Raw genomic sequence first — 25914 nt, 5'->3', positions numbered from 1 at the left:
GTGACATTATGATGCTATGTAGAGCCTCGGACATCTTGATGAATCCCTCTCTTCTCTGCTCCACAGTGGTGGAGTGTTGGAGCCAGAGGGGACAGTAGAGATCAAGTTCAGGAAGAAGGACCTGGTGAAGACTATGAGGAGGGTGGACCCGGTCTACATGGGCCTGGCAGAGAGACTGGGTCTGTCCTAGAGCTTTATTCATACTTTCTCACAGTCCCTCTGTCAATCTCTTTATGCAGTTCTCTCTGTGCTATCCACTTTCCCATTTGCTTTGCTCTTTCTCCTTCTCTCCCTCTGTATCCCTCTCTGTGAGGGAGGAATGATAATATCTAGCGGGGCACGTGTGCGTGCGTGTGCTGTAATTCCCTGTCACTCTTGTTCTTTATCTGAGGGTGATCGTATCGTCCCTGCTCTGTCCCCTGGGGAGATGTGTCAATCACAGCAGGGCCAGATCAATCAGCAGGGCCTGCTGTCTCCCGCCCTATCCTCCTACCCAACCCAGCCTATTGATTTACCTCTGGGCTCACAGGAGCACCATGGAGCCATAGAGCTATGGGCCAGCGCTGGGCCTCTAGGGGCTGTGGTGGGGAGGCTGACCGATTGGCTTTGACAGAAATCAATCTCTGCTGACAAGCAGCACAGCAGCCAGGGATTCTGGAGAACACTGAGCCACAACCGACAGTGATACTGAGAGCTGAGCCTGCGCTGTACAGTCATAAAGAACCCACGCTGAGCAAATGGGAGGGATCTTACCTACCTCCTGAACAATTTCACATAGAACCAACATACTGCTCATGCTAATGGTAGCGCTTGCCTTGGGGTAGCAGAACAGTCCAGCCACCCGAGTCATAGACTGTTCTCTCTGCTACCGCACGGCAAGCGGTACCGGAGCACCAGGTCTAGGTCCAACAGGCTTCTTAACAGCTTCTACCTCCAAGCCATAAGACTCCTGAACATCTAGTCAAATGGCTACCCAGACTATTTGCAGTGCACCCCCTCTCACCCCCTCTTTACACCACTGCTACTCTCTGTTATCATCTATGCATAGTCACTTTAATAACTCTATCTACATGTACATACTACTTCAAATAACCGGTGCCACCGCACATTAACTCTGTATCGGTACCCCTCTGTATATAGCCTCGCTATTGTTATTTCACTGCTGCTCTTTAATTACTTGTTACTTTTATCTCTTACTCTTATCTGTATTTTTTTAAAGTGCATTGTTGGTTAGGGGCTCGTCAGTAAGCATTTCACTGCAAGGTCTACAAATGTTGAATTCGGCGCATGTGACTAATCAAATTTGATTTGAGTAGCTGCTTCCCCAAACAATCCCGCTGTCATACAGAACAGATACAGTGATAAAAGGAAGTGGAGCCCATCCCAAATGCTCACGCTGTCACATTGACACAATGTCCTTGGGATGTTCTCGGTATGCAGCTGGCTTGCATCAGACCTCACTGAATAATCTTTGGTTTGTGTTGTAACCCTCCTGGCCATGTCTCCTTCTCCAGGTACCCCAGAGCTTGGCCTGCCAGAGAGGAAGGAGCTGGAGACCAAACTGAAGGAACGGGAGGAGTTCCTGTTACCCATCTACCACCAGGTGGCCGTGCAGTTCGCCGACCTCCACGACACCCCGGGACGCATGCAGGAGAAGGGCGTCATTACGGTGAGACGACACGGTCACGTTGAACGTGATCCGAACACGGATTGTCAAATGAAATCGCATTTTATTGGTCACATACACGTTTAGCCGATGTTATTGCAGGTGTAGCGAAATGCTTGTGTTCCTAGCTCCAACAGTGCTGTAATATCTAACACTACACACAAATCTAAAAGTAAAATAATGGAATTAAGAAATATAAGGCCTCGTCGACTTGTTTGGGGGCGTGCTTCCTCTGCTGTCTCCTGAAGTCCAAGTCAGCTCCTTCATTTTGGTGACGTTGAGGGAGAGGTTATTTCCCTGGCACCACTCCACCAGGGCCCTCACCTCCTCCCTGTAGGCTGTCTCGTCATTGTTGGTAATCAGGCCTACCACTGTTGTGTCGTCTGCAAACTTGCTGATTGAGTTGGAGGTGTGCTCGGCCATGCAGTCATGGGTGAACAGGGAGTACAGGAGGGGGCTGAGCACGCACCCTTGTGGGGCCCCTGTGTTGAGGATCAGCGTAGCGGAGGTGTTGTTGCCTACCTTTACCACCTGGGGGTGGCCTGTCAGGAAGCCCAGGACCCAGTTATACAGGGCGGGGTTCAGACCCAGGGCCCCAAGCTTAATGATGAGCTTGGAGGGTACTATGGTGTTGAATGCTGAGCTGTAGTCAATGAACAGAATTCTTACATAGCTATTCCTCTTGTCCAGATGGGATAGGGCAGTGCGATGGTGATTGTATCAGAACAGTATTGAAATGAAGGTCACATAGCTATCTATATGTGAAGAAATATTACATTAAAAAGTGCTTTTTATGGTGTCTCATTCCAATACACAGAACTGTATCTATGCGGTATGTGAGTAACCAAGCCTGTGTTACCTACAATGCAGTAGACTGGTGCAGTCGATGACATGCCTAGGGAATATAGTGTTCAGTAGATGCCTAGGGAAAAGAGTGTTCCAATCTCTCTCAGGCTGTGAGACGTGTCTTTATAATTACCTGCTGATGACCCGGCCCATCACCTCAGCAAGCACAGAACAGCCCCAGGCAGGATTCCAAGCTCTCTCCATCACACACACACGTACGCACAATGGGTTCATGAGAGGAAGGCTGCTAGGGCATTTCTGTATACTGAAGTATCTCTATAATAGATGACAATCTCAGTTGCTCTCAAGATGCCTGCAAATGCAACAGCACAATTATCAGTGATAGGTGCCTGCAAATGCAACCGCACAAGAATCTGATTGACAGCCACACAGGTGCTCAGTAGAATACCAAGGACGGATTACTTCTCTGGAGACTCTCCTGCACTCAGAAGTTCTCATATCATGACGTACAAAAGTATTCTCTTCAGTTCAAAATCTGTTTAGTTATGTAAATTGAGTAATGTCATATTTTTTTTGGGGGGGGGGCAATAATTACACAATATTAGATTATATTTACATTTTCTAATATCAGTCAGCCAGTATTGCTTGTCGGTGAGATATCTCATCTCTGAAGCTGTGTGTGTGTGGTTTCCCAGGATATCCTGGTGAGATATCTCATCTCTGAAGCTGTGTGTGTGTGGTTTCCCAGGATATCCTGGTGAGATATCTCATCTCTGAAGCTGTGTGTGTGTGGTTTCCCAGGATATCCTGGTGAGATATCTCATCTCTGAAGCTGTGTGTGTGTGGTTTCCCAGGATATCCTGGTGAGATATCTCATCTCTGAAGCTGTGTGTGTGTGGTTTCCCAGGATATCCTGGTGAGATATCTCATCTCTGAAGCTGTGTGTGTGTGGTTTCCCAGGATATCCTGGTGAGATATCTCATCTCTGAAGCTGTGTGTGTGTGGTTTCCCAGGATATCCTGGTGAGATATCTCATCTCTGAAGCTGTGTGTGTGTGGTTTCCCAGGATATCCTGGTGAGATATCTCATCTCTGAAGCTGTGTGTGTGTGGTTTCCCAGGATATCCTGGTGAGATATCTCATCTCTGAAGCTGTGTGTGTGTGGTTTCCCAGGATATCCTGGTGAGATATCTCATCTCTGAAGCTGTGTGTGTGTGGTTTCCCAGGATATCCTGGTGAGATATCTCATCTCTGAAGCTGTGTGTGTGTGGTTTCCCAGGATATCCTGGTGAGATATCTCATCTCTGAAGCTGTGTGTGTGTGTGGTTTCCCAGGATATCCTGGTGAGATATCTCATCTCTGAAGCTGTGTGTGTGTGTGGTTTCCCAGGATATCCTGGTGAGATATCTCATCTCTGAAGCTGTGTGTGTGTGGTTTCCCAGGATATCCTGGTGAGATATCTCATCTCTGAAGCTGTGTGTGTGGTTGGTTTCCCAGGATATCCTGGAGTGGCGGACATCACGTCACTTCTTCTACTGGCGTCTGAGGCGTCTGCTGCTGGAGGACACGGTCAAGAGGAAGATCCAGGTGGCCAACAGCGAGCTGACCGATGGACAGGTCCAGGCCATGCTGAGACGCTGGTTCGTAGAGGCTGAGGGGACCGTCAAGGTGAATGTCTACTACCTGCTCCTCCACTTTCCTCAAACCAGCCTTCCACAGCACAGAGACACTGACCGTCACTCTCAACTAGAGGCTGCAGATTCAGGAGATTATGCAGCTATACCTTCCTTCAGTCTGGTTTTAGTCATAAACAACAAAAACATTATCAGGTGAATGTCCAACCAGAAGTTGTGGTGTCTCGGTAGAAATAACTATAGGTGATAGAAAATATGTCCCTCAGCCCAGACTGCTGCCTTCAGGGGTGACTAGAAAAAAGCCCAGCTCCTGAGGTAGACTGAGAGTATATCTTTAGAAGCGGCCGTCTTGTTAGCTAATACATTACCCCAATCAGGCCCGGCTATCTTAAGCTACAATTAATCTGAGCCCTGGCACGTGCAGATAGGAGAGCCACGCGCTGTTTCTTAATTAAAAGCAAACGGATTAAAAATGATTAATAAGGGCATTAAATGTTCTTGCGGACTACAAGCAGGAGAGCTCTTAAAACAGCGTGAGCCCATTACAGCCCTCCCAATCTGCCTAAGCCCCCGTCTGCCTTTGTTTGGGATCAGAGACTGGCTGCCCTCATGAATATGCATTTCTCAATCAGGTCCAGTCAAAAAAGCATCAGGGACCTACTTTGTAGCTCTCGCACTTTCATTTCTGATAGGAAAATGTAGTTTCATTTTTTTCCCCATTCAGACAAGCAAGGTTATGAGAAAATGATTGTAGTGCTCTACTGCCCGAAACAAACATGAGTTCAGATGTGGGTTTTTCCACTGATATGGATAAACCTTAGCCCCAAAAAATGTCACTGAGAAGTTGGATTAAATCTTCCTCTTCTCTCTCTGTGTGTGTGTGTGTAGGCTTATCTATGGGACAGCAATGAGGAGGTAGTGGAGTGGCTGGAGAAGCAGCTGAAGGAGGAGGAGGGAGCCAGGTCTGTCATCGACGAGAACATCAAGTACATCCGCAGGGACCACATCCTCAAGCAGATCCGCAGGTGAGACAGACCGCTTGTTTAACAGGCATATCCAACCTGATCTCATAGTTTCACCTCGGGATTTGACGTAATGGGACGAATGTCGATTTTTCACCCATTGTTTTTTTTAAGCGCCGTTTCTATTTAGTAAGTACTCTCCCTGCTTGCTAGAAAATGGAGAACTGCCGTGGCACGGTGCTCTGAGCATCGTATGAGCCCAACGCTGTGCCATTTGTTTTTTTTGGTGAGCACCGATGACGGCATATCAACGTTCAAGGTCTTTTCAAACGGCCGAAATCGACATGTTTTTCTAGTGACCAGCCTGGCATGTCACTGGCAACCTACCAGCCTTGAGATGGTGGTAGAAGTCTGCTCAAAGCCTTGTATACTACCATATGTTTATGCAGTGGGATATTTCCTGGTGTCAGGAAAGTGCAATGTCACTGATTCCCACGTAACCTTTTGTTTACCTGACTGTACATCTCCTTAATCTCACTGATTCCGTTCTCTCCTCCTTAGCCTGGTCCAAGCAAACCCTGAGGTTGCCATGGATTCCATTGTGCACATGACGCAGCACATCTCTCCTACACAGCGTGCTGAGGTGGTCCGCATCCTGTCCACCATGGATGCCGCCCCAGCCGCCACCTAGAGGGCCTCTCCTCTCCCCAGCATGGCCCCACTGTCTCAGGTGCAGTGGAACTGTGCCAGAAACTGGGGCTGGTGGAGCCAACATGGCAGCCCACGGAGGCTGTGCTGTTACTGATGAAAATGTTGTCAATGATCCTGGAGGGAGGGGGAGAGCTGAGACACAGGGTAATGGATTTATTTATTCGTATGATGTCCAGGGTAATGCATTTATACGTCTTACAGAATGTGTTAGTTGTGATATCTATGTAAGTACAAAAATTATAGACAAAGCCAAGACCAGAAACTATATACTGTATAACTAACATGAATGATAAGCTTGGGGACCACACAATTGGCCAAGGTGGAAGCAGCTCTTCATTTGCGATCATATAATGAGCCTCTGTCCTATTGGACAGGAAAACATGCATTGGGTTTGAGTGTTTTGATGGCGATCTTGACAATAAAATTGCAGCAGATTGCTGGGAGGGTTCACGAGGGTGGAGGGTTTGCACACCTTTGCACACCGCACTTAATTACTGATTAAACCCAGGGTAGGAGGTGGAGCGTGGCATTGTGATGGGGATAGCAGGTCGTTCTGCCCTGGGCCTGGAGAGAAGAGACCAGCAGGAGGCAAGAAGAGGGCCCTATTCAGACCCAACCACCCCCACACTGGCCCTGGGGTGAGCCATTGGGCAGGCAGGCACACTGATGTGGATAGAATAGCAGCTGTCAGCACCTTACTGTTCTATGACTTCCATTAGGCTTCAGCACAGCTTGTTTTGTAGTATACTAAAAGACTGACACAAAAGCAGACACTAATGGTGCCATAATGGTTAAGAATTCAATTTTTTTCCTCCCATGGGGTATATTTTTTAACAATATGTAAAACATTTAGGTGACTAATTTATTAAAATGGCAATCATGTTAAAGAGAACTAAGTAGTGTACACTATAATTATACATTCAGTATTACAAAAGGTGTGCTTTTAAAATGTTCTGTAAATTTTAGTTTGTTTTGTGACAATGGGTCGTCACTAGTTAGCACAGCCAAAAAGTCATTATGGCTAAAACCTTGCCTATTTCTACAAGTTTTAACCACATGCCTAACCTTAAAGACCAAAAAGCTACAATATAGCCATTTTGACTTTGTGGCTGTGGTAACTAGTGACACAGAAAATGATAGTATTGTGTAAACTTGGTTATGCTCATTGAGGAACAGTGATGGATCCTGGATACTGTAGTTTCTTTATGGCAAAGTGATGGTGGCCTAGCTGCTGGAGAGCCTCAAATTTAACATAATATTTGATTCAATGTAAGGTAAAAATTGTATTTTGCAATGTAGGATGACTTCATGCACAGTGCTAGTCTTAAGTTCTATTTGTCTATTGCTGGTAGTCCTGTTACTAATGAGGTGATTGGCTGAATGAGAAAGATGAATGTGTTTACTGTAGTGAACTAGAATTACCTCAGATCAAATTTAATAAAATAAAACTTACCTGGTTTGACATTTGTTTTGCTTTTTCGAGCGGAATGAAACGCGGCAAAAGCAAGATTGAGTTGGCATTTCAAACTCAACTGTAGTCACATTGCATTATTACAAAATGATTGACCATTAAATGGATCATCCTGATTATCACAACACTAATTCTGCCAAATGCAGTGAGGAAAAAGTAGACTTGGGGAGAGACATTTTTGACTACTCAAATGATATTCTCTTCTCATGCATCAACCCACAGATGATCAGTGGCACTTTTTTTTCAAACTTCAACAGTCTTAAAAGAGATGAGACAGATCAAACAAATAGTGAGGGATCCATCTCATCCCTTTTGTTTTTTTCCCCCCGTCTCACTTTCATATCGTCCCCTTGGCTCCGTCAACTCTATTACCATCCTACCAACAAATATGTAAGACAAATTGAGTTGCATACACCCAATACCCATCACAATTATGGGAGGCCCAATAAGAAAATGAGTCATTCGGTGGTATAATTGGAAATGTGCCTTGCCTGGTCTCTCCGGTCTCCCAGAGGGCTTTGCTCATTTGTGGAGGCACGCTAGGCTGGCTAATTCCAGCACTAATCACTGACAAACTGCAGCATCAGGCCCTTACTACTCCTACTGGAGCAGAAAGAACAGGATTGTTTGGAGAAAGTTAGAGGAATTGCTTTATGCAGGTTTGGCATGGCTGCTTATTAGGTTGCAAGTGTTATCCCCCATAAGTAAATAAAAAACACAAAACATTTAATCACCAACAAAATCTGGATTTGTTAATTTCCCCTCCAATAAGTCAGCAGGCATAAATCACCTTGGTATTTATTCACAGAAAGAGACATTAAAAAGGGGATAATAGAAACAAGTTGGCAAAAATGTAGTTTTTCCTGACAGTATCAAAATGTGTAGAGAAAGCAGTCTCTTCAAGCCTTTGAAGCAGAGTCCAAACCAGTCTGGTCCAGTCTGAACTAACCTTGAGACTGATACTGTCCATAACCTTTTAGAGGAGCAGGACTGGACCAGAGGAAGAGGTTTATCTCCTGGGTTCTTTCTGCCTTCTGTGTTGTCCATCACTCCTGCACCGCACTTTCAGCAAACGAGTTCTTCCCGAATAGTGAGCGATACAACTCAGTCCTACACCAAGAAAAATCCAAGTTTAAACATGACTTCTTTTTCAAGAACAATAATCATGGTAAAAGTACTATCAAACCTGGCTGTCGCCAACAGACTGAACAGTTGAATGTGACTAGAGAGGAAATCAGTGGGTGAGAGGGGGAGATAAAAGAAAGGGAGGAGAGGTCTCGATGCATCGGGAGAAGAAATAATTCCACATTCATGCGTCTCAACGACTTGACGGCACTTGAGAGACAATGCCAGTGACCCAGTTGCAGGATTCCAATTAGGGGGGTAATATGCAACAGTCCAGATGAGAGGAGAGACAAAGAGGGGTCTTTATGGAGCCCAGGGCCTTCTGATTACTGCGTGAACACAAGTGCCTGTCACTGTCTGGGGCTGGCCTGTCGATGACAAAGAGCAGACAAACACACACAGCCAGGCAGGGTTGGAATCAGAGGCCCCAGCTGCTCTCCATCTCTGAACTGCCTTCCTGGAGACTCATCTCCCCTAACCAGCTCAGTCATTTCAATCACTCAAATGTTCCAGTCAAAGTGGCTCTACTCAGACAGACAGATAAATACGGCCTAATTTTGAGACGGGGCTGGTTTAGTTTGTGTCCGACTATCTGCACATACAATTATTTTCTACATCCATAAAACATGTTCAGCGTATACATGCAAATGTACAGCAGGTGAAGCCTGTGTCTGTGCATTATGAAACAGGTGAAGCCTGTGTGTCTGTGCATTATGAAACAGGTGAAGCCTGTGTGTCTGTGCATTATGAAACAGGTGAAGCCTGTGTGTCTGTGCATTATGAAACAGGTGAAGCCTGTGTGTCTGTGCATTATGAAACAGGTGAAGCCTGTGTGTCTGTGCATTATGAAACAGGTGAAGCCTGTGTGTCTGTGCATTATGAAACAGGTGAAGCCTATGTGTCTGTGCATTATGAAACAGGTGAAGCCTGTGTGTCTGTGCATTATGAAACAGGTGAAGCCTGTGTGTCTGTGCATTATGAAACAGGTGAAGCCTGTGTGTCTGTGCATTATGAAACAGGTGAAGCCTGTGTGTCTGTGCATTATGAAACAGGTGAAGCCTATGTGTCTGTGCATTATGAAACAGGTGAAGCCTGTGTGTCTGTGCATTATGAAACAGGTGAAGCCTGTGTGTCTGTGCATTATGAAACAGACACTAGGTGGTGGTATGTGATGTCACAAGCAGTGACATGTCTCAGTTAATTGTGTTGAGATTATTAAAGAGTCAGATGGCCTGCACTGGTCTAGTCTGAGTGCAGCCAGTCATGTTAAGACTGCTTGTGGGTCCACTTCAACGGGATAGGACAACAGCCAAAGCTCCCACACTGCACTGCTCCGTTTACTGCAGTGGACAACCATACCGATTAAAATCTATTACAAAACTGTGTCCACTACAGCATAACCAGTCAGTGCAGGTTCCCAGTTCCTGTGTTGAGTTAAAGAGGGGCCTTGTGTTGCTCTCAAGGGGCAGCCAGCCTGTATCCAGCCACAGCAGGGACTTAATCCCCATTTGAAATGCGCCACCAGGGTCAAGGAATACAATACACACTGATCACCACCACGTAATGCATACATTCTCATTCTGCCTGAGCTCGGTAAACATCGGCTGGGGAATACTGAGGAGCACCAGGATGACAGGCAGAAAACCCAGGCTGATATTGGACTGACCGTCTCTGTGTGCGCAATGGACAGAAGACAAGAGACAACAGGGGAGCTGAAGTGTGTGTTGAAGGTGCAGCCTGCCTAAAAACTGCATATCCTATATGTCGCATGCCGATGCAGAAATGTGCCATGATGAATGTCTCAATACCTTCTAGAGGACTTAAATGTGCATGTCATGTATGCATGCGTGCACACATGTATGTTGTCCCTTTGTGTGCCAGCCCCCCCCCCCGACATTAACATTCATGGAGCCAGTGGAGCATGGCGGGCTGCGTCCGTAAAGCCAGCGCAGCGGTGGAGGAGAGAGGGAGGAGGGGACAGGAGGTATAGAGGGGGGGCTGTGCCAGGGCATTCATTCCCAAAGGTCAGCCAGTGTGGCTCTCTGGGAAAGGTCAACGGCCAGCCTGATGCAACGGCCATACATCACCATTATTACTGTAGGCCATTGATTGCTATGGAAATGAGGTGGGAGGTACACGCGGCAGGGCTGAGGAAGGGCAGCCCATTGTGCAGTCATTACCCTGTTTAGAATGCCTGTCGTCTCACAGCGAACACAACACACGGCCTCCGCTACTCCACCTGCAGTATATACTGGAAGAGGACAGATAAGAGGGAGAGAGGCAGAGGACGCGCCTAGCCATTTACTGTCCCCTCCGTCTCAGGTGTGCGCTGAGAATCAATATGGGCCCACTAGCATGTGGAAACTGCGACACTCATTCTATGTCCTTTGTAAACTCACGTATAATAGGACAGTCAGCAGCCTACACATTACAACTGAAGAACCTGTTCATCTCATTTACAAATCCCACCAACACTCACCGGCCAACTACAGAAGGTGGAAGATAATAGTACAGGGGGAACAATGCAGGTGTGAAAGCAGGCAAGCAATGCAGGGCACAGGGATTTATGAGAGGGTAGCTGTCCAGGGGACAGTCATTTCAGGTGTGTGAGTCAAATGTATGGCTGTGACAGGAGAATAGAACACAGATCTGTGACCAACAGCCCCAAGATAAAGGAGGAGGTGTTGGGTTGAAGAACAGGTCAATATTGGCATGCCAGTGGTGAAGTGCGCTGCCTTTACGCCTGTGATGCGTCAACAACAAGGTGCTCACCGTGCGCCATCATTCATGGAGGTGTGGTCGATGGGGGCCATGAAGTTCACCAGCTTACTGTGGACGTGGAACCTAGACAGACACACGCAAGCACACATACCACAAACACCATCAGAAATAGAGCACACACACACACATTCAATTATGTAGTGTGTGTAACTGGTTTGTCCATTAATAAATGTGTGTGTGAGTGTTTGAGTCCATTTGTTTGTGCTGTGTGCCTGGGTGTAGAAGATAAACAGAGAGAAAAACAATGGGTACAAAAGGCCCCAAATAAAAGGCTGACCTTTCCACTTGGAATAAATGGAGAAAACAAACGCGGTAATTGCAATTCTTCCACCGGCAAATAGTTTTATATGTATAAATACAAATTATCAATTTGAGTCCTCAAATATTTAATCAGGCCACATGGAAATGTAATTTACATTAATAGAGGGAGACATTTTCTATAAAAAAAGATAATTGAAATAACTGAAAGGACTATAGATAAACTGGCATTTAAACCAGCAGCGGAGGAAGTGAAATGTATTAGGTATTTTCATAAATTCAGTCATTGGAGCCTCCCTGGACAGAGAAATAAAGAGCTTGTTCTGCAGTGGATGGTAAAAACAGACCTAATACTCCTAACTGGCATAAATGGAACAAAGAAAAACTAAATTATTCTGAGAGTTTGAATCTGGAGAAAAGGAAATATTCTAGTGAACCTGTATTTCTTCACAATTTCTCCGTTCCCTCCACACCTTTTCTCCGTTCCCTCCACACCTTTTCTCCGTTCCCTCCACACCTTTTCTCCGTTCCCTCCACACCTTTTCTCCGTTCCCTCCACTCACCTGACTTTGCGGCCCTTGCTGGCCTTGGTGTCCACCTTCTTCTTGATCTTACTGCGGAGCTTCTGAATGGCCAGCCATTGTCTGGAAGAATAGGAGAGGAGAGGGCCCCGATCAGAAAAAGCCTAGAGGGGTAACCACACATCCTAGCACCACACAAACAGATGCATGCACACACACATCGCTCACCTGCCCATAGCCACCTGGTCGTTGGGGTCTGCAGCACTTGTCTTACGTTCAATTAGTTCTCGCAGAAGCTGAGATGAACAAAGTAAGGGGAGAGGGAAAGAGTGCAAAGGGGGAGACTTAGTTTCGCGTTTCAAAACAGTATTTAGTTTCGTGTGTGTAGACATCTTTACCCCCCGTTCATTCACCAGAGTACAGAGCTCTCCCTCTCTGTCCCAGCAGCAAATCCTTTCCCTTAAATCAGAACCTCTTCATCAGTGTCAGCCCAGCAGCCAATCCCAGGACCCGGGCCCAGACCGCCCAGTCTCTGCCAGAATGAAGCACTGCTGAGCATCAGCCTCAGTTAGCAGAGCAACAACATGCCAGGACCCCAGAGCATCATCATCAGTGGACCTCACAGTACAACATCTTAATGAGCTGTGGTGGAGAGGACAGCTCTCATTCATCATACAGTCACACAATCCACACAGTCCCACAGTACAGGCAGTGGTTCCACTACTCATCCATGTTCCTTTGAGTTCCTCCCCAGAGATAGTAACGCCGTGTCATGGCTAACTGGACCATTTTGTTTAAAATCAGCCACCGTGCAGCCCTCTCCCTGACCCCCATCAGGAGAGAGAGAATCTTCATTAATGTCCCCAATTAAGCCCCCGGCTCTCCTCTGCTAGCATGGGGCTTGGTTTTTCTGTATGGCCAGCTTCCAGGCCCTGAGACAGGGGAACACTCGGTGTACACACTAGTCACAGTGAAAAGATATTTACATACAGGATCAGTTAGGATCACCACTTTATTTTAAGAATGTGAAATGTCAGAATAATAGTAGAGAGAATGATGTATTTCAGCTTTTATTTCTTTCATCACATTCCCAGTGGGTCAGAAGTTTACATACACTCAATTAGTATTTTGTAGCATTGCCTTTAAATTGTTTAACTTAGGTCAAACGTTTCGGCTAGCCTTCCACAAGCTTCCCACAATAAGTTGGGTGAATTTTGGCCCATTCCTCCTGACAGAGCTGGTGTAACTGAGTCAGGTTTATAGGCCTCCTTGCTCGCACACGCTTTTTCCAGTTCTGCCCACAAATTGTCTATGGGATTGAGGTCAGGGCTTTGTGATGGCCACTCCAATACCTTGACTTTGTTGTCGTTAAGCCATTATGCCACAACTTTGGAAGTATGCTTGGGGTCATTGGTCTATTTGGAAGACCCATTTGCGACCAAGCTTTAACTTCCTGACTGATGTCTTGAGATGTGGCTTCAATATATCCACACATTTTCCTGCCTCATGGTGCCATCTATTTTGTGAAGTGCACCTTTTCGCACCAAAGTACGTTAATCTCTAGGAGACAGAACGCATCTCCTTCCTGAGCGGTATGACGGCGGCATGGTCCCATGGTTTTAAAACTTGCGTACTATTGTTTGTACAGATGAACGTGGTACCTTCAGGCATTTGGAAATTGCTCCCAAGGATGAACCAGACTTGTGGAGGTCTACAACAAAGAAATTCTGAGGTCTTGGCTGATTTCTTTTGATTTTCCCATGATGTCAAGCAAAGAGGCACTGAGTTTGAAGGTAGGCCTTGAAATACATCCACAGGTACACCTCCAATTGACTCAAAATATGTCAATTAGCCTATCAGAAGCTTCTAAAGCCATGACATCATTTTCTGGAATTTTCCATGCTGTTTAAAAGGCACAGTCAACTTAGTGTATGTAAACTTCTGACCCACTGAAATTGTGATACTGTGATTTATAAAAACCTGTCTGTAAACAATTGTTGGAAACATTACTTGTGTCATACACAAAGTAGATGTCCTAACCGACTTTCCAAAACTAGTTTGTTAAGAAATTTGTGGAGTGGTTGAAAAACGTGTTTTAATGACTCCAAACTAAGTGTGCATGTAAACTTCCGACTTCAACTGTGTACATATACACACACGTCAAAAGTTTTAGAACACCTACTTATTCAACAGTTTTTCCTATTTTCTACATTGTAGAATAATAGTGAAGACCAAAACTATGAAATAACACATATGGAATCATGTAGTAACCAAACAAGGTGTTAAACAAATCAAAATATATTTTATATTTCAGATTCTTCAAATAGCCACACTTTGACTTGATGACAGCTTTGCACACTCTTGGCATTCTCTCAACCACCTTCAAGAGGTAGTCACCTGGAATGCATTTCTTAAGTTTGAGCCAATCAGTTGTGTTGTGACAAGATAGAGGTGGTATACAGAAGACAACCCTATTTGGTAAAAGACCAAGTCCATATTATGGCAAGAACAGCTCAAATAAGCAAAGAGAAATGACAGTCCATCATTACTTTAATGCATGGTCAGTGAATCTGGAACATTTTCATCAAGTGCAGTCGCAAAAACCATCATGCACTATGAAACTGGCTGTCATGAGGACCGCCACAGGAAAGGAAGGCCCAGAGTTACCTCTGCTGCAGAGGATAAGTTCATTAGAGTTACCAGCCTCAGAAATTGCAGCCCAAATAAATGCTTCGCAGAGTTCAAGTAACAGACACATCTCAACATCAACTGTTCAGAGTAGACTGCGTGAATCAGGCCTTCATGGTCGAATTTCTGCAAAGAAACCACTACTAAAGGACACCAATAAGAAGAAGAGACTTGCTGGGCCCAAGAAACATGAGCAATGGACATTAGACCGGTGGAAATCTGTCCTTTGGTCTGATGAGTCCAAATTTGAGATTTTTGGTTCTAACCGCTGTGTCTTTGTGAGACGAAGAGTAGGTGAAAGGATGATCTCTGCATGTGTGGTTCCCACCGTGAAGCACGGAGGAGGAGGTGTGATGGTGTGGGGCTGCTTTGCTGGTGACACTGATTTATTTACAAGTCAAGGCCCACTTAACCAGCATGGCTACCACAGCATTCTGCAGCGATACGCCATCCCATCTGGTTTGCGCTTAGTGGGACTATGATTTGTTTTCAACAGGACAATGACCCAACACACCTCCAGGCTGTGTAAGGGCTATTTGACCAATAAGGAGAGTGATGAAGTACCGCATCAGATGACCTGGCCTCCACAATCACCCGACCTCAACCCAATTGAGATGGTTTGGGATGAGTTGGACTGCAGAGTGAAGGAAAAGCAGCCAACAAGTGCTCAACATATGTGGGAACTCCAAGACTGTTTGAAAAGCATTCCATGCCAAGAGTGTGCAAAGCTGTCATCAAGGCAAAGGGTGGCTATTTGAAGAATCTCAAATATATTTTGATTTGTTTAACACTTTCTTGGTTACTACATGATTCCTTACGTGTTATTTCAGTTTTGATGTCTTCAGTATTATTCTACAATGTAAAAAATACCAAAAAATTAAGAAAGATCCTTGACTGAGTAGGTGTGTCCCAACTTTTGACTGGTACTGTATAGTTAAGCAATAAGGTACGAGGCGGTGTGGTATATGGCCAATATACCACGACTAAGGGCTGTTCTTATGCGCAACACGGAGCGCCTGGATACAGCCCTTAGCCGTGGTATATTGGCCATATACCACAAACCTCCGAGGTGCCTTATTGCCATTATAAACTGGTTACCAACGTAATTAGAGCAGTAAAAATAAATGTTTTGTCATATCCGTGGTATGATCTACCACGGCTGTCAGCCATTCAGCATTCAGGGCTCGAACCACCCAGTTTTTAATACATCTTGTTTCCTCATCCTTGGTCAGGACGTAGGTTAGGAATCTGCATATCTTGCAGTTCCTTAGTGAATGTAACTGTTAAAGCTCCATTGGCGCTACATAATGACTCTAATCCAGTGTGAGTGATTGCTCTGTTCACAGATATGGTTAATGACTACGCCTCAGCTGTACTGAGCAGTGTGGAGAGTCCTTATACAGGAGTCAGCATCACACAGACAGACAGACATGCACACACACGCACACAATGGTGATTTATGGCATGCACAAAGTTGCTGACAAAAAAGTTTAGGTAAATGCAAACATCAGTCCAGCTCCGGCCTGCCGTGAGAGGTTAGCCACATTATAATGCAGGTATTACAGGAGCATTACTGGAGCATAGAGGGCTAAGTCCCACCGGGAACGGCTTTGAGCTGCACTTCCGGAGCCTTCAGACTGGGGAGACTGAGCGGATGGGGCGGTGTCCTCTGAAGGACAAAACTACAATAAGGGCAGTCCTTGTGCGTCACCCCACACAACATAGTGCCACCCTATAGCTTGGAGTATCGTGGCAGACTCACAACACCATGTGTAGAGGCGCACTTTACCAATTTCTGATGCTGCGCATCTCCTGCGCAATAGTCTCTGTCCACTTTAATAAGAAAATAAAACGTTTTAGGAATGGTTCAGTCGTTGAGTATAGGAGAATGTTTCATGCAGAAGGGCTGATAATTACCTGGTGATAGAAATCATCATCATCAAAGATCTCCTCATCCAGGTCTTTCAGATGCGTATTGGCTTTCAGCACCTGCTCTGTCCCCTAAGAGAGAAACAGAGGAGATGAGAGAGCGAAGGGATGAGAGAGAGAGGGAGGAAGGGTGAGAGCCAGGGAGGGGGGGGGGAGAAAGCTCTCTGTCATGTAGCGTTGTGCAGGAGGTGAAGCCATAAACTCCAGATGTAACACCCCAGATAAACAGGCTGCTCTCCAGATAAAGTGGCACCTCTGGAGGAGGGAGAGGGATGGCTGAGCCGCGCGGGGCCCTAATCTAAAACTGCTGAAACAACCCCTCTCTCTCCCGTAATGTATTAACCAACCTGCAAATGCTCCTTGCTTTGAATCATTTTGGGCCGCGACACTGCCTACATTTCAGGTTAGTATAGTTCAGTTGCTGGCTAGATTCAATTAAGATACAGAGATAAATGTATCCCACTCAGTTAATGCTGTAACAGCTTAATACAATTAGCTGGAAGGAATCTGACTGAGGGGGGTATCATGGTGACAGCCTCCACCAACCAGAGCAGCAACCTGAACTGTAGAGCTTCTTCTACAGTTGACCTAAGGGGGATGTGTTCTCGCTAGTATGGATACTAGCAGTCAAAAGGACGACATTTGGCTACATACACTATCTGGCTGCCTTTGCAACATGTTTTTTATTTTACCGGGTAAGTTGACTGAGAACACGTTCTCATTTACAGCAACGACCTGGGGAATAGTTACAGGGGAGAGGAGGGGGATAAATCAGCCAATTGTAAGCTGGGGATGATTAGGTGACCATGATGGTATGAGGGACAGCTTGGAAATGTAGCCAGGACACCAGGGTTAACACCCCTACTCTTACAATAAGTGACATGGGATCTTTAATGACCTCAGAGAGTCAGGACACCTGTTTAACGTCCCATCCGAAAGACGGCACCCTACACAGGGCAATGTCCCCAATCACTGCCCTGGGGCAATGGGATATTTTTTAAGACCAGAGGAAAGAGTGCCTCCAGCTGGCCCTCCAACACCAGTTCCAGCAGCATCTGGTCACCCATCCAGGGACTGGCCAGGACCAACCCTGCTTAGCTTCAGAAGCATGCCAGCAGTGGGATGCAGGGTGGTATGCTTCTGGCAAATGTTACCTATCCTACATAACCCTCCCTCCTCCCCTCCAGTCTCACCTCTCCCTCTGCAGTGGTGGTCTCAGGTACGGGGGCAGTGGCCTCTAGCTTGCCCAGGACTCTGTACTCGGAGCGTCTGGTCTGGGTGCGTCTCAACAGCCTGTCCTTGTCCATTAGCACCTGTTCCACCTGGATCAGGATGTTTCTGTCAAATGCCCCAAAACCCTGAGAGATGAGAAAGAAGAGTCAGAAACAAGACCGTAACACAGTTACAACATCATTACCCTATGCAGAAAAATGAAGAGCATTAGATTATTCCTAATGCAGTATGTCTAGTGAAAACACCGGAACAATGAAGAAAAGAAATGACAATATGAAGTCTGGTTTTTAATTGGCATGTTAGCCCTTGGTTTATGAGAGCTATGAAATTTGAGTGCTGAAGTGTGCTTAGGGACGGATGGTGCTTTTATGCACAGTGCATGCAGATGGAGAACACACACACTGCAGACTGGTTAGGCGATAAGAGCTAAGCTCTGTGCAGCTGGTGCATGTGGACGTGTGTCCTTGCTTGGTGCAGATGAGTGTGTGTGTGTGTGTGTGTGTGTGGGGGGGGGGGGACCTTGCTGCTCTTTCCCATGGTCAGCTGGGTCTTGTCGTGCCATTTTTGCAGCGTGGCATCGCGATATGGCTGGAAGTCAGCGAAGCGCTTGGCCATGAAGTCTGGGTACTCTGCCATCTCCAGCTTGCGTTTGGGAGGACCTGTCGGTTCCACTGCTTCCTTCATTTCCTCTTCATCCTCACTGTGAATCTCCTCCTCACTATATTACAGATACAGAACAACAAAATAATACTCAACCATCAATTCTAAAGCCCTAAGGAGGCTGAATGCAAGGGCATGTCAGATAAATATTGCATCCTATTCACGTTAATCAGGACAGTGTTTCATGTAGCAGAGCACTTCATGTTCTGTCTGTGGACGTGGAGGAGAGGCAGTGCTGACCTGTGTGCTCCCCAGGTGTTGCCCAGGGAGATGGGCCTGGTGTCTGGGTTCTGATGGAGCAGCTGGTCCTGTAGCTCCAGTAGAGACCTCTGGAGAGCCTTCAGGGCTTTGTGACCTTACAGAACATCAGAGAGAGAACATGCTGACAGGACCTTATAAACTAACAGAGCGATATGGGAACCAAGATGGTAGAGTGAAGCAGACATGTTATGAACATTGTCTGAGGTAAAGTTTACATTGGTCTTTATGAATTTGGGAAGTATGAGTTAACTGTGAATGTCAATTCCTCAATATTAGGCCCAAAAATGTGTATAAATACACTGAAGTTATGCCACATAACAATAGAAAATATGCCTCCTAACTTCACTTGTCCAACAAATCGAAAGAAAGTATTGCCCCCAAGCAGGACTAATTAAAATCTTTTGGAGCAGTTCTGCCTCGGCTTTTGTTAGTCCTCATCTTGTCAACATCCACTAAAACAAATTTTCGAGACTTTGCCCTCCAAATCATAGGGCGTAGGAAAAGAAAGGAGGTGGGGAACACTTATGATTCTGTCCTCTTCAACTTTAATCAAAAGTACACTGGCACGCCGGAGCCCCCTCCCTTTCATAATAATGGGCCGCTAAAAATTCAGGAGGCAGGATCCACATCAATCACTCGCCAGATTTGAGTCCAATGCAATAAATATGTAAATGAGGAGAAGCCAGTGTCTCGTAGCTTTGAGATCAGCGCGTGGAGGAGAAGAAAAAAAAAAAGGAAAAACTGTATTAATTGCCCATGGCCAGCGGAATCCTATTACTGTAGGCATTGATTATAAAATTGTATGAGTGATTTTCATGAGGGAGGTGGACTACCACCATGCCTTGAGCAAAAAATACTAGTAGAAGAATCACGACAAATCGGTCAGGTTTAAACAATAATGAGAGAAAGGAAAACTAGCTTTCACATATGATTCTACTGTGGAAACCAGAAGGATTAAGATATTTCTTACAACAAAAGAGTGGAAATGTTATTTTGTTATGACAATCTTCTGGTAGAAATGTTCTCAGGGACAGCCTAGCCTATTACTAGACAAATAGTTTGAATTATTTTCTACCCACTAATTACTACAACCATAACACTAGCACCAACCTTGTCCATTATGATTAAAAATTCATGTTTCAAATGCCATTGCATTTAAAGTAACTTATTTTACGCACTCATGATCATTGCATATGCAGGCAAGCAATACAAATGTTCTACATTGTGTCTGGGAGATAACATGTCTAGACAAAACATTCAGTGTTATGACCACATCATTTACAGGGTTGTAAACTTTGTTTGTAATGCATGTTATTGTCCTTTGCCATTTAAATTTTATTCAATTTTCCCCTGGAGAACAATAAAGTTAAATTCATTTCATATTGTTGATAGCTGTAAAATAAAAATGTAATGTTTAAAATGCAAGCAGAAACAAAAGCACTCACTATTCTTCAACGCTCCAGCAAACTCTGCTCCGCCCCTCTTCTTGAACTCTGGGAAGGTATGTGGTTGTGGCAGCTTATTGGCTGTCAGAAGAACTTTCTGCATTTTAATTCGCCCCTCAAGTAGCTGGTCCCAAAGAGCTGTGGAGATTTAATAAAATAAATGACAAGGTTGTCTACTGAGAAAAGGAGGTGATAAAATGTGCTTAAAGGTATAGTTTACCTTGACTTGTCAGAGTGGTGGTGTTGGATAGTCATAGCCAGCTAGCTAACATAGCATCCCTCTGTTTGAGCCAGGTGTTTGAATAGGCAAAACTAGCTCATGGTGAGAACCATGAGCCTCCTAGGTTTTGTATTGATGTCAATGTACCCAGAGGAGGACGGAAGCTAGCTGTCCTCCGGCTACACCATGGTGCTACCCTACAGAGTGCTGCTGAGGCTACTGTAGAACTTCATTGCAACATAGTGTGTTTTAATTATTTGGAGACATGTGAATATATTTAGTATAGTTTTGTCTAAAAAGGATAACTTTAATGTTTTACTATTTTTATGAAATTCACTGAGGAGGATGGTCCTCCCCTTCCTCCTCTGAGGAGCCTTCACTGGCCTATATCACAAATACATACCAAGTTGATCTTTCACAGCTTTCCCTTTCTCCACCTCTTCATCCACTTTCTCTTTAGAGAAAGTCATCACAGCTCCCACGTTGTCAGCTTCATTCTCAATCTCCTCCTCTTCACTCTCTCCATCCTCATCACCACTTTCTTCATCATCATCATCATCATCTTCGCTCTCTCCAAGATCATCCATTCCCTCTGTTAGCTTATGGAAGTCTGTCACTGAGGGAAGTGTGATGTCAGTCTCCTTCAGCTTAGACACCAAACTTTTCATTTTAGCGATGTCACTCTCAATCTCTTCATCATCATCATCATCTCCATCTTCAGCCTCCAGATCAGCATCGTCATCTTCTTCCTCCTCTTCGTTTTCATCATCATCATCATCATCGTCATCATCCTCTCCTAAAAAGACACATTACATTTGAACGATAACACCAGGATTCAATTTTAGATTTGAAGTAAACTAAGAAAAAAAAATGTATGTTCATAAAAATGTAGCAATTCCAACTAATGCAGGCAGATACGGTTGTAGATGGCCTTCCACTCAGCACCTGAATAACAGTACGAATGCCGTGTACACAACATCTTAAATGCTGTAATCAGTTGTCTTCGAGGTCTAAATTGATTGCTGCATGGCCCCGTGTTTGACTTGCAAATCTCTGCCTTAATCAAGGCATTTTGTTTGCATAAACAGGGATTAGCTTGATTAAAAACAAACCTATTCCTCCACTGAATAACCAAAACACAGACCACTAGTAGATGTAGGCCTAAGCAATTATATGGTAATAAAACGTCTACACATGATATGACCATGCACAGCTGAGCATAGAATAGAAATGGACTTGATTCAATTGTAAATAACGAACGTACATCAATCCATTAAAGCTATGGTCTTCTGTTCGCCAGCAATTTGCCTTGTGGTACTAATCTAGGAGACATTACAACATTATAGAGTCCAGTGTGGCATGAGGCACATTTATTTCTATACTGAACAAAAATATAAAAAAAGCGCAAGTTGGTCCCATGTTTCATGAGTTGAAATAAAAGATCCCCGAAAATGTACCATACACACACAAAAAGCGTATCTCAAAAGTTGTGCACAAATTTGTTTACATCCCTGTTAGTGAGCATTTCTCCTTTGCCAAGGTAATCCATCCACCTGACAGGTGTGGCATATCAAGAAGCTGATTAAACAGCATGATCATTACACAGGTGCACCATGTGCTGGGGACAATAAAGGCCACTAACGTGTACAGTTTTTTCACACAACACAATACCACAGATGTTTCAAGTTGATGGAGCGTGCAATTGGCATGCTGACTGCAGGAATGTCCACCAGAGCTGTTGCCAGAGAATTGAATGTTAATTTCTCTACCATAAGCTGCCACCAATGCCGTTTTAGAGAATTTGGCTGTACTTCTAACCGGCCTCACAACCGCAGACCACATGTAACCACGCCAGCCCAGGACCTCGACATCCGGCTTCTTCACCTGCAGGATCGTCTGAGACCAGCCACCCAGGCAGCTGTTGAAACTGAGGAGTATCTCTGTCTGTAATAAAGCACTTTTGTGGGGAAAAACTCATTCTGATTGGCTGGGCCAGGCTCCCCAGTGGGTGGGCCTGGCTCCCAAGTGGCCTATGCCCTCCCAGACCCACCCATGGCTGCACCCCTGCCCAGTAATGTGAAATCCATAGATTTGGGCCTATTGAATTTATTTCAATTGACTGATTTCCTTATATGAACTGTAACTATGAACTGTAAAATCGTTAATTGTTGCAGGTTGAGTTTATATTTTTGATCAGTATCGTTCATTTTGAACCAAATGGTGGCCAGTTACATATTGTAAAAGAGCCCCTTACAGAACCACAAGAGGGCAGAATTCCACAAATGACCATTTTCAAATGCCTTCAATTAAATACGCCCAACCTTCCCCCATCCTAAAGGTAATCATGTATCTGATGAACATTACTAACCTATTGCTTTCACCAAGCCAACTTTGTCAGAACGACAATTGGGCTAATTCCATGGATAGAAGGAAAAAAGGATGCATTTCAAATACCCAAACCACAGCTCTCGGTCAACTTTCTTGACAGGTTCCTTATTTATTTTCACCCATGGTCAGCTGCATTGATTATCCTACATATATGTTTAACATTATTATAAATGACACATTCCTGTTCCAACTCACCAGACCCTTCGATCTCCTTCAGCAGGTTTTTACGAGATGTTGCCTTGCCCAGGTACCGTTTGTCAGTCTCTTCCAGCAGAGTGATAGCTTTGTTCCGGAGCCCACTCAAGGAAACCACAGCTTCATCCTCATCATCACCCTCATCAAACGCCTCTACCACCTTGGCTTTCGTCTCTGAAAGGAATCAAAACAGTCAGATTGAATGACCAAGAGACAAGTGCTCATAGTCTGATCAATATACAAAGTGGCTGGCAACTTATCAGGGCCAGAATGTTCCAGATAGACTAACTCAGACGACTTGTCTTTAAGAGAAAGACAGGATAAAGTACCTCTCCATAATGTCATGTTCATGTTGATGTGTATATTGAACCGCAGCCAGAGTGAGAATACTAATTACAATATCAAGCATAATTACTAGCAATGAATATGAGGTTTAGAGAGAGCGGTAAGAATATTAGCTGGCGAGTAACAGCCAACGTCTCGTGAAAAGGTCAACATAACTAGCTGGCAGCACCAGTAGTTGCTAGCAGGATCAACTATTAGAATGGCGCAGTGCCAGTGGCTCCCGTCCTACATTCATTGTGCTCAGTTTGAAACTTCAACAAACATGGCTATGTGGACGGTTACCAGTTTACACGGTGGTCATCAGAACAGGTTATGGAGAAGTTTTTGGTAAATTGGTGATTTCAGTGTGCTAGCTTGCGTGCTAACAGTCTAGCTTTGCATGCAGTTGCCACGCGCCTACCTGGCGTGTGTAATGACTTTATACATAAAAACGGAAACATTATCTTCAAATCGAAAGCCAAATGTACCTGTTAAACATTACAAACAGTGCAATATACCTTCGTCGTGATCGTCCTCTGGATCTGTGAACTTGGGCAAAGGATTTAATAAATCCTCGAGCTGTTGTGATATGTGGCCAGCCATCGTTCAATGTACTCGCTCACAACTTACACATGTTACGTCTACGTCATCAAGACGCGACTCAAAGATAGAAATAGAATAATAGAACTGCTACAGCGCAACTTCAAGCAAGCAGAGGTTGTATTTTAGCCTACGCAATATGGATTACTGAAATAATTAAGATAATGCAGTGTGGATGACTAATATCCGACTTAATTGTAGTTAAACACCGTAAACCCTGTAGGTAAAGTATAACATCTACTAAATGGTAAATACATAATCGACTTTCTATATGTCGATGTAGCCCTACTTCTATAATTACAGTGCCGCAGCCACAGGGTTGTGACTGCCAATATGTGTTGTCAATTCATACATGTAGGACCTAATTATCATGTTAAAAATGTAAATACTGCATTTGGTGCATTTGAGAAACAAACAAAATAGATATCACAGTTTCTTAATGTACAGTAGCCTTCAACTTCCGTAATGCAAGGCATCTCTACAAACCCAGGTGCCGCTTATTGAGTCCTGTATCTTCTCAAACGACCTGATGTCAATTTACCTGGCCCTCTGTGTACTGTGGTCTAATCAGTGAGTGGATTATGTCCCACTGGGCACACTGGTTGAATCAACGTTGTTTCCACATGGAATAGAAGTTGAATTGACGTCTGTTCCCAGTGCACTATGTCTACTGGGCATTTTATTTAGTTCAAAATATTGTTTTTTATTTCAAGAAAGAAAATACATTGTTGCAACCACATGTTTTACATTATTGGACTATGGTGATATTCTGTACATGAATCCTCGGGCGTTGAAGATGTGGATGTGGATTAAGGCAGCCCCCGCACCTCTCTGATTCAGAGGCGTTGGGTTAAATACGGACAACACATTTCAGTTGAAGGCATTCAGTTGTACAATTGACTAGGTTTCCCCCTTTCTTACCTGCACACGCTAGACACACTTTACCATGTGTAACCAACAATTGGGCTTGTTGGAAATTGCAGCCGACAGTGCAGGCAGCAGGCAGCTTATCTACAAGTCCCCTTGCATCATAAATAACTACTCATTATTAGTTGTAGATCAGTCAGTCAATCACAATTTACCCATGATACTTTACAGTTTTGATGCTCTCGAATACTGCCAATACTTCTTACACATCACTATACCTTATATTAGTTAGCAGGATAGCCATCCTTAAAGGGGCAGTGCAGTCAATAACACGATTTCCTGTTTTTTTTATGATATTTCCACACTATAAGGTTGAAATAACCCACTAAAATTGAGAAAATTAAGATAATGCCCTTTTTGTGTAAGCTGCTCAGATGGGATGGAACTTTTGGCCAACATCATGACGTCACAGTGTTATCTGATATTAATAGACCAATGACTGTTCATCTGGGTAAGAGGGTGGGCTCTAGACTATCCTATCAGCCAATCAGGCCTGTGCATGTACAGTGCATTTGGAACGTATTCAGACCCCTTGTCTTTTTCCACATTTTTTTACGTTACAGCCTAATTCTAAAATGGATTACATTTAAAAAAACATTGTCAATCTACACACAATACCCCATAACAACAAAGCGAAAACTTGTTTTTCGAAATTGTTGAACATTTTTAAAATAAAAAACAGAAATACCTTATTTACATAAGTATTCAGACCCTTTGCTATGAGACTCGAAATTGAGCTCAGGTAAATCCTGTTTCCATTGATCATCCTTCAGACGTTTCTACAACTTGATTGGAGTCCACCTGTGGTAAATTAAATTGATTGCACATGATTTGGAAAAACACACACCTGTCTATATAAGGTCCCATACTTGACAGTGCATGTCAGAGCAAAAACCAAGCCATGAGGTCGAAGGAATTGTCCATAGAGCTCTGAGACAGGATTATGTTGAGTAAACAGACCTGGGGAAGGGTACCAAAAAAGTTATGCAGCATTGAAGGTCCCCAGGAACACAGTGGCCTCCATCATTCTTAAATGGAATAAGTTTGGAACCACCAAGACTCTTGCTAGAGCTTGCCCCCCATCCAAACTGAGCAATCGGGGGAGAAGG

General features: G+C 44.5%; 2 protein-coding genes across 11 annotated transcripts in view; one reads left to right on the top strand and one right to left on the bottom strand.

Moving 5' to 3' along the window:
• LOC115154582 (acetyl-CoA carboxylase) overlaps nucleotides 1-7241 on the top strand; it is a 50385-nt gene extending 43144 nt beyond the window's left edge. For all 10 annotated transcript variants that reach the window (XM_029700963.1, XM_029700964.1, XM_029700959.1 and 7 more), the window contains 5 exons: nucleotides 67-179; nucleotides 1515-1669; nucleotides 3970-4140; nucleotides 4995-5131; nucleotides 5630-7241. In XM_029700963.1, the coding sequence (XP_029556823.1) occupies nucleotides 67-179; nucleotides 1515-1669; nucleotides 3970-4140; nucleotides 4995-5131; nucleotides 5630-5759 (706 nt within the window). In that variant the 3' untranslated portion in view covers nucleotides 5760-7241. The remainder of the gene's footprint in view (nucleotides 1-66; nucleotides 180-1514; nucleotides 1670-3969; nucleotides 4141-4994; nucleotides 5132-5629) is intronic.
• Nucleotides 7242-7980: 739 nt separating this feature from the next.
• aatf (apoptosis antagonizing transcription factor) lies at nucleotides 7981-23918 on the bottom strand. The gene is made up of 12 exons (XM_029700965.1): nucleotides 23797-23918; nucleotides 22955-23128; nucleotides 20775-21167; nucleotides 20152-20289; nucleotides 18686-18800; nucleotides 18305-18503; nucleotides 17746-17910; nucleotides 16541-16624; nucleotides 12164-12231; nucleotides 11978-12058; nucleotides 11148-11219; nucleotides 7981-8360 (listed from the first exon to the last, which is right to left on the bottom strand). The coding sequence occupies exons 1-12, from the start codon at nucleotides 23879-23881 to the stop codon at nucleotides 8297-8299; spliced, it is 1638 nt and encodes a 545-aa protein (XP_029556825.1). The 5' UTR covers nucleotides 23882-23918; the 3' UTR covers nucleotides 7981-8296.
• Between the last annotated feature and the right edge of the window lie 1996 nt (nucleotides 23919-25914).

Source organism: Salmo trutta, chromosome 19, assembly GCF_901001165.1.
Source record: "Salmo trutta chromosome 19, fSalTru1.1, whole genome shotgun sequence".
Classification (NCBI taxonomy): Eukaryota; Metazoa; Chordata; class Actinopteri; order Salmoniformes; family Salmonidae; genus Salmo; species Salmo trutta.
Note: the sequence above shows the minus strand (reverse complement) of the source record. Positions and strands in the feature narration are given on the sequence as shown.

Coding starts and splice junctions, on each gene's coding strand:
- aatf (XM_029700965.1), bottom strand. CDS start 23,881: ATGGCTGGCCACATATCACAACAGCTCGAGGATTTATTAAATCCTTTG. Junction 23,129..23,796: donor AGAGGACGATCACGACGAAG/GTATATTGCACT, acceptor GATTCCTTTCAG/AGACGAAAGCCAAGGTGGTA. Junction 12,232..16,540: donor ATGATGATTTCTATCACCAG/GTAATTATCAGC, acceptor TGTTCATCTCAG/CTTCTGCGAGAACTAATTGA.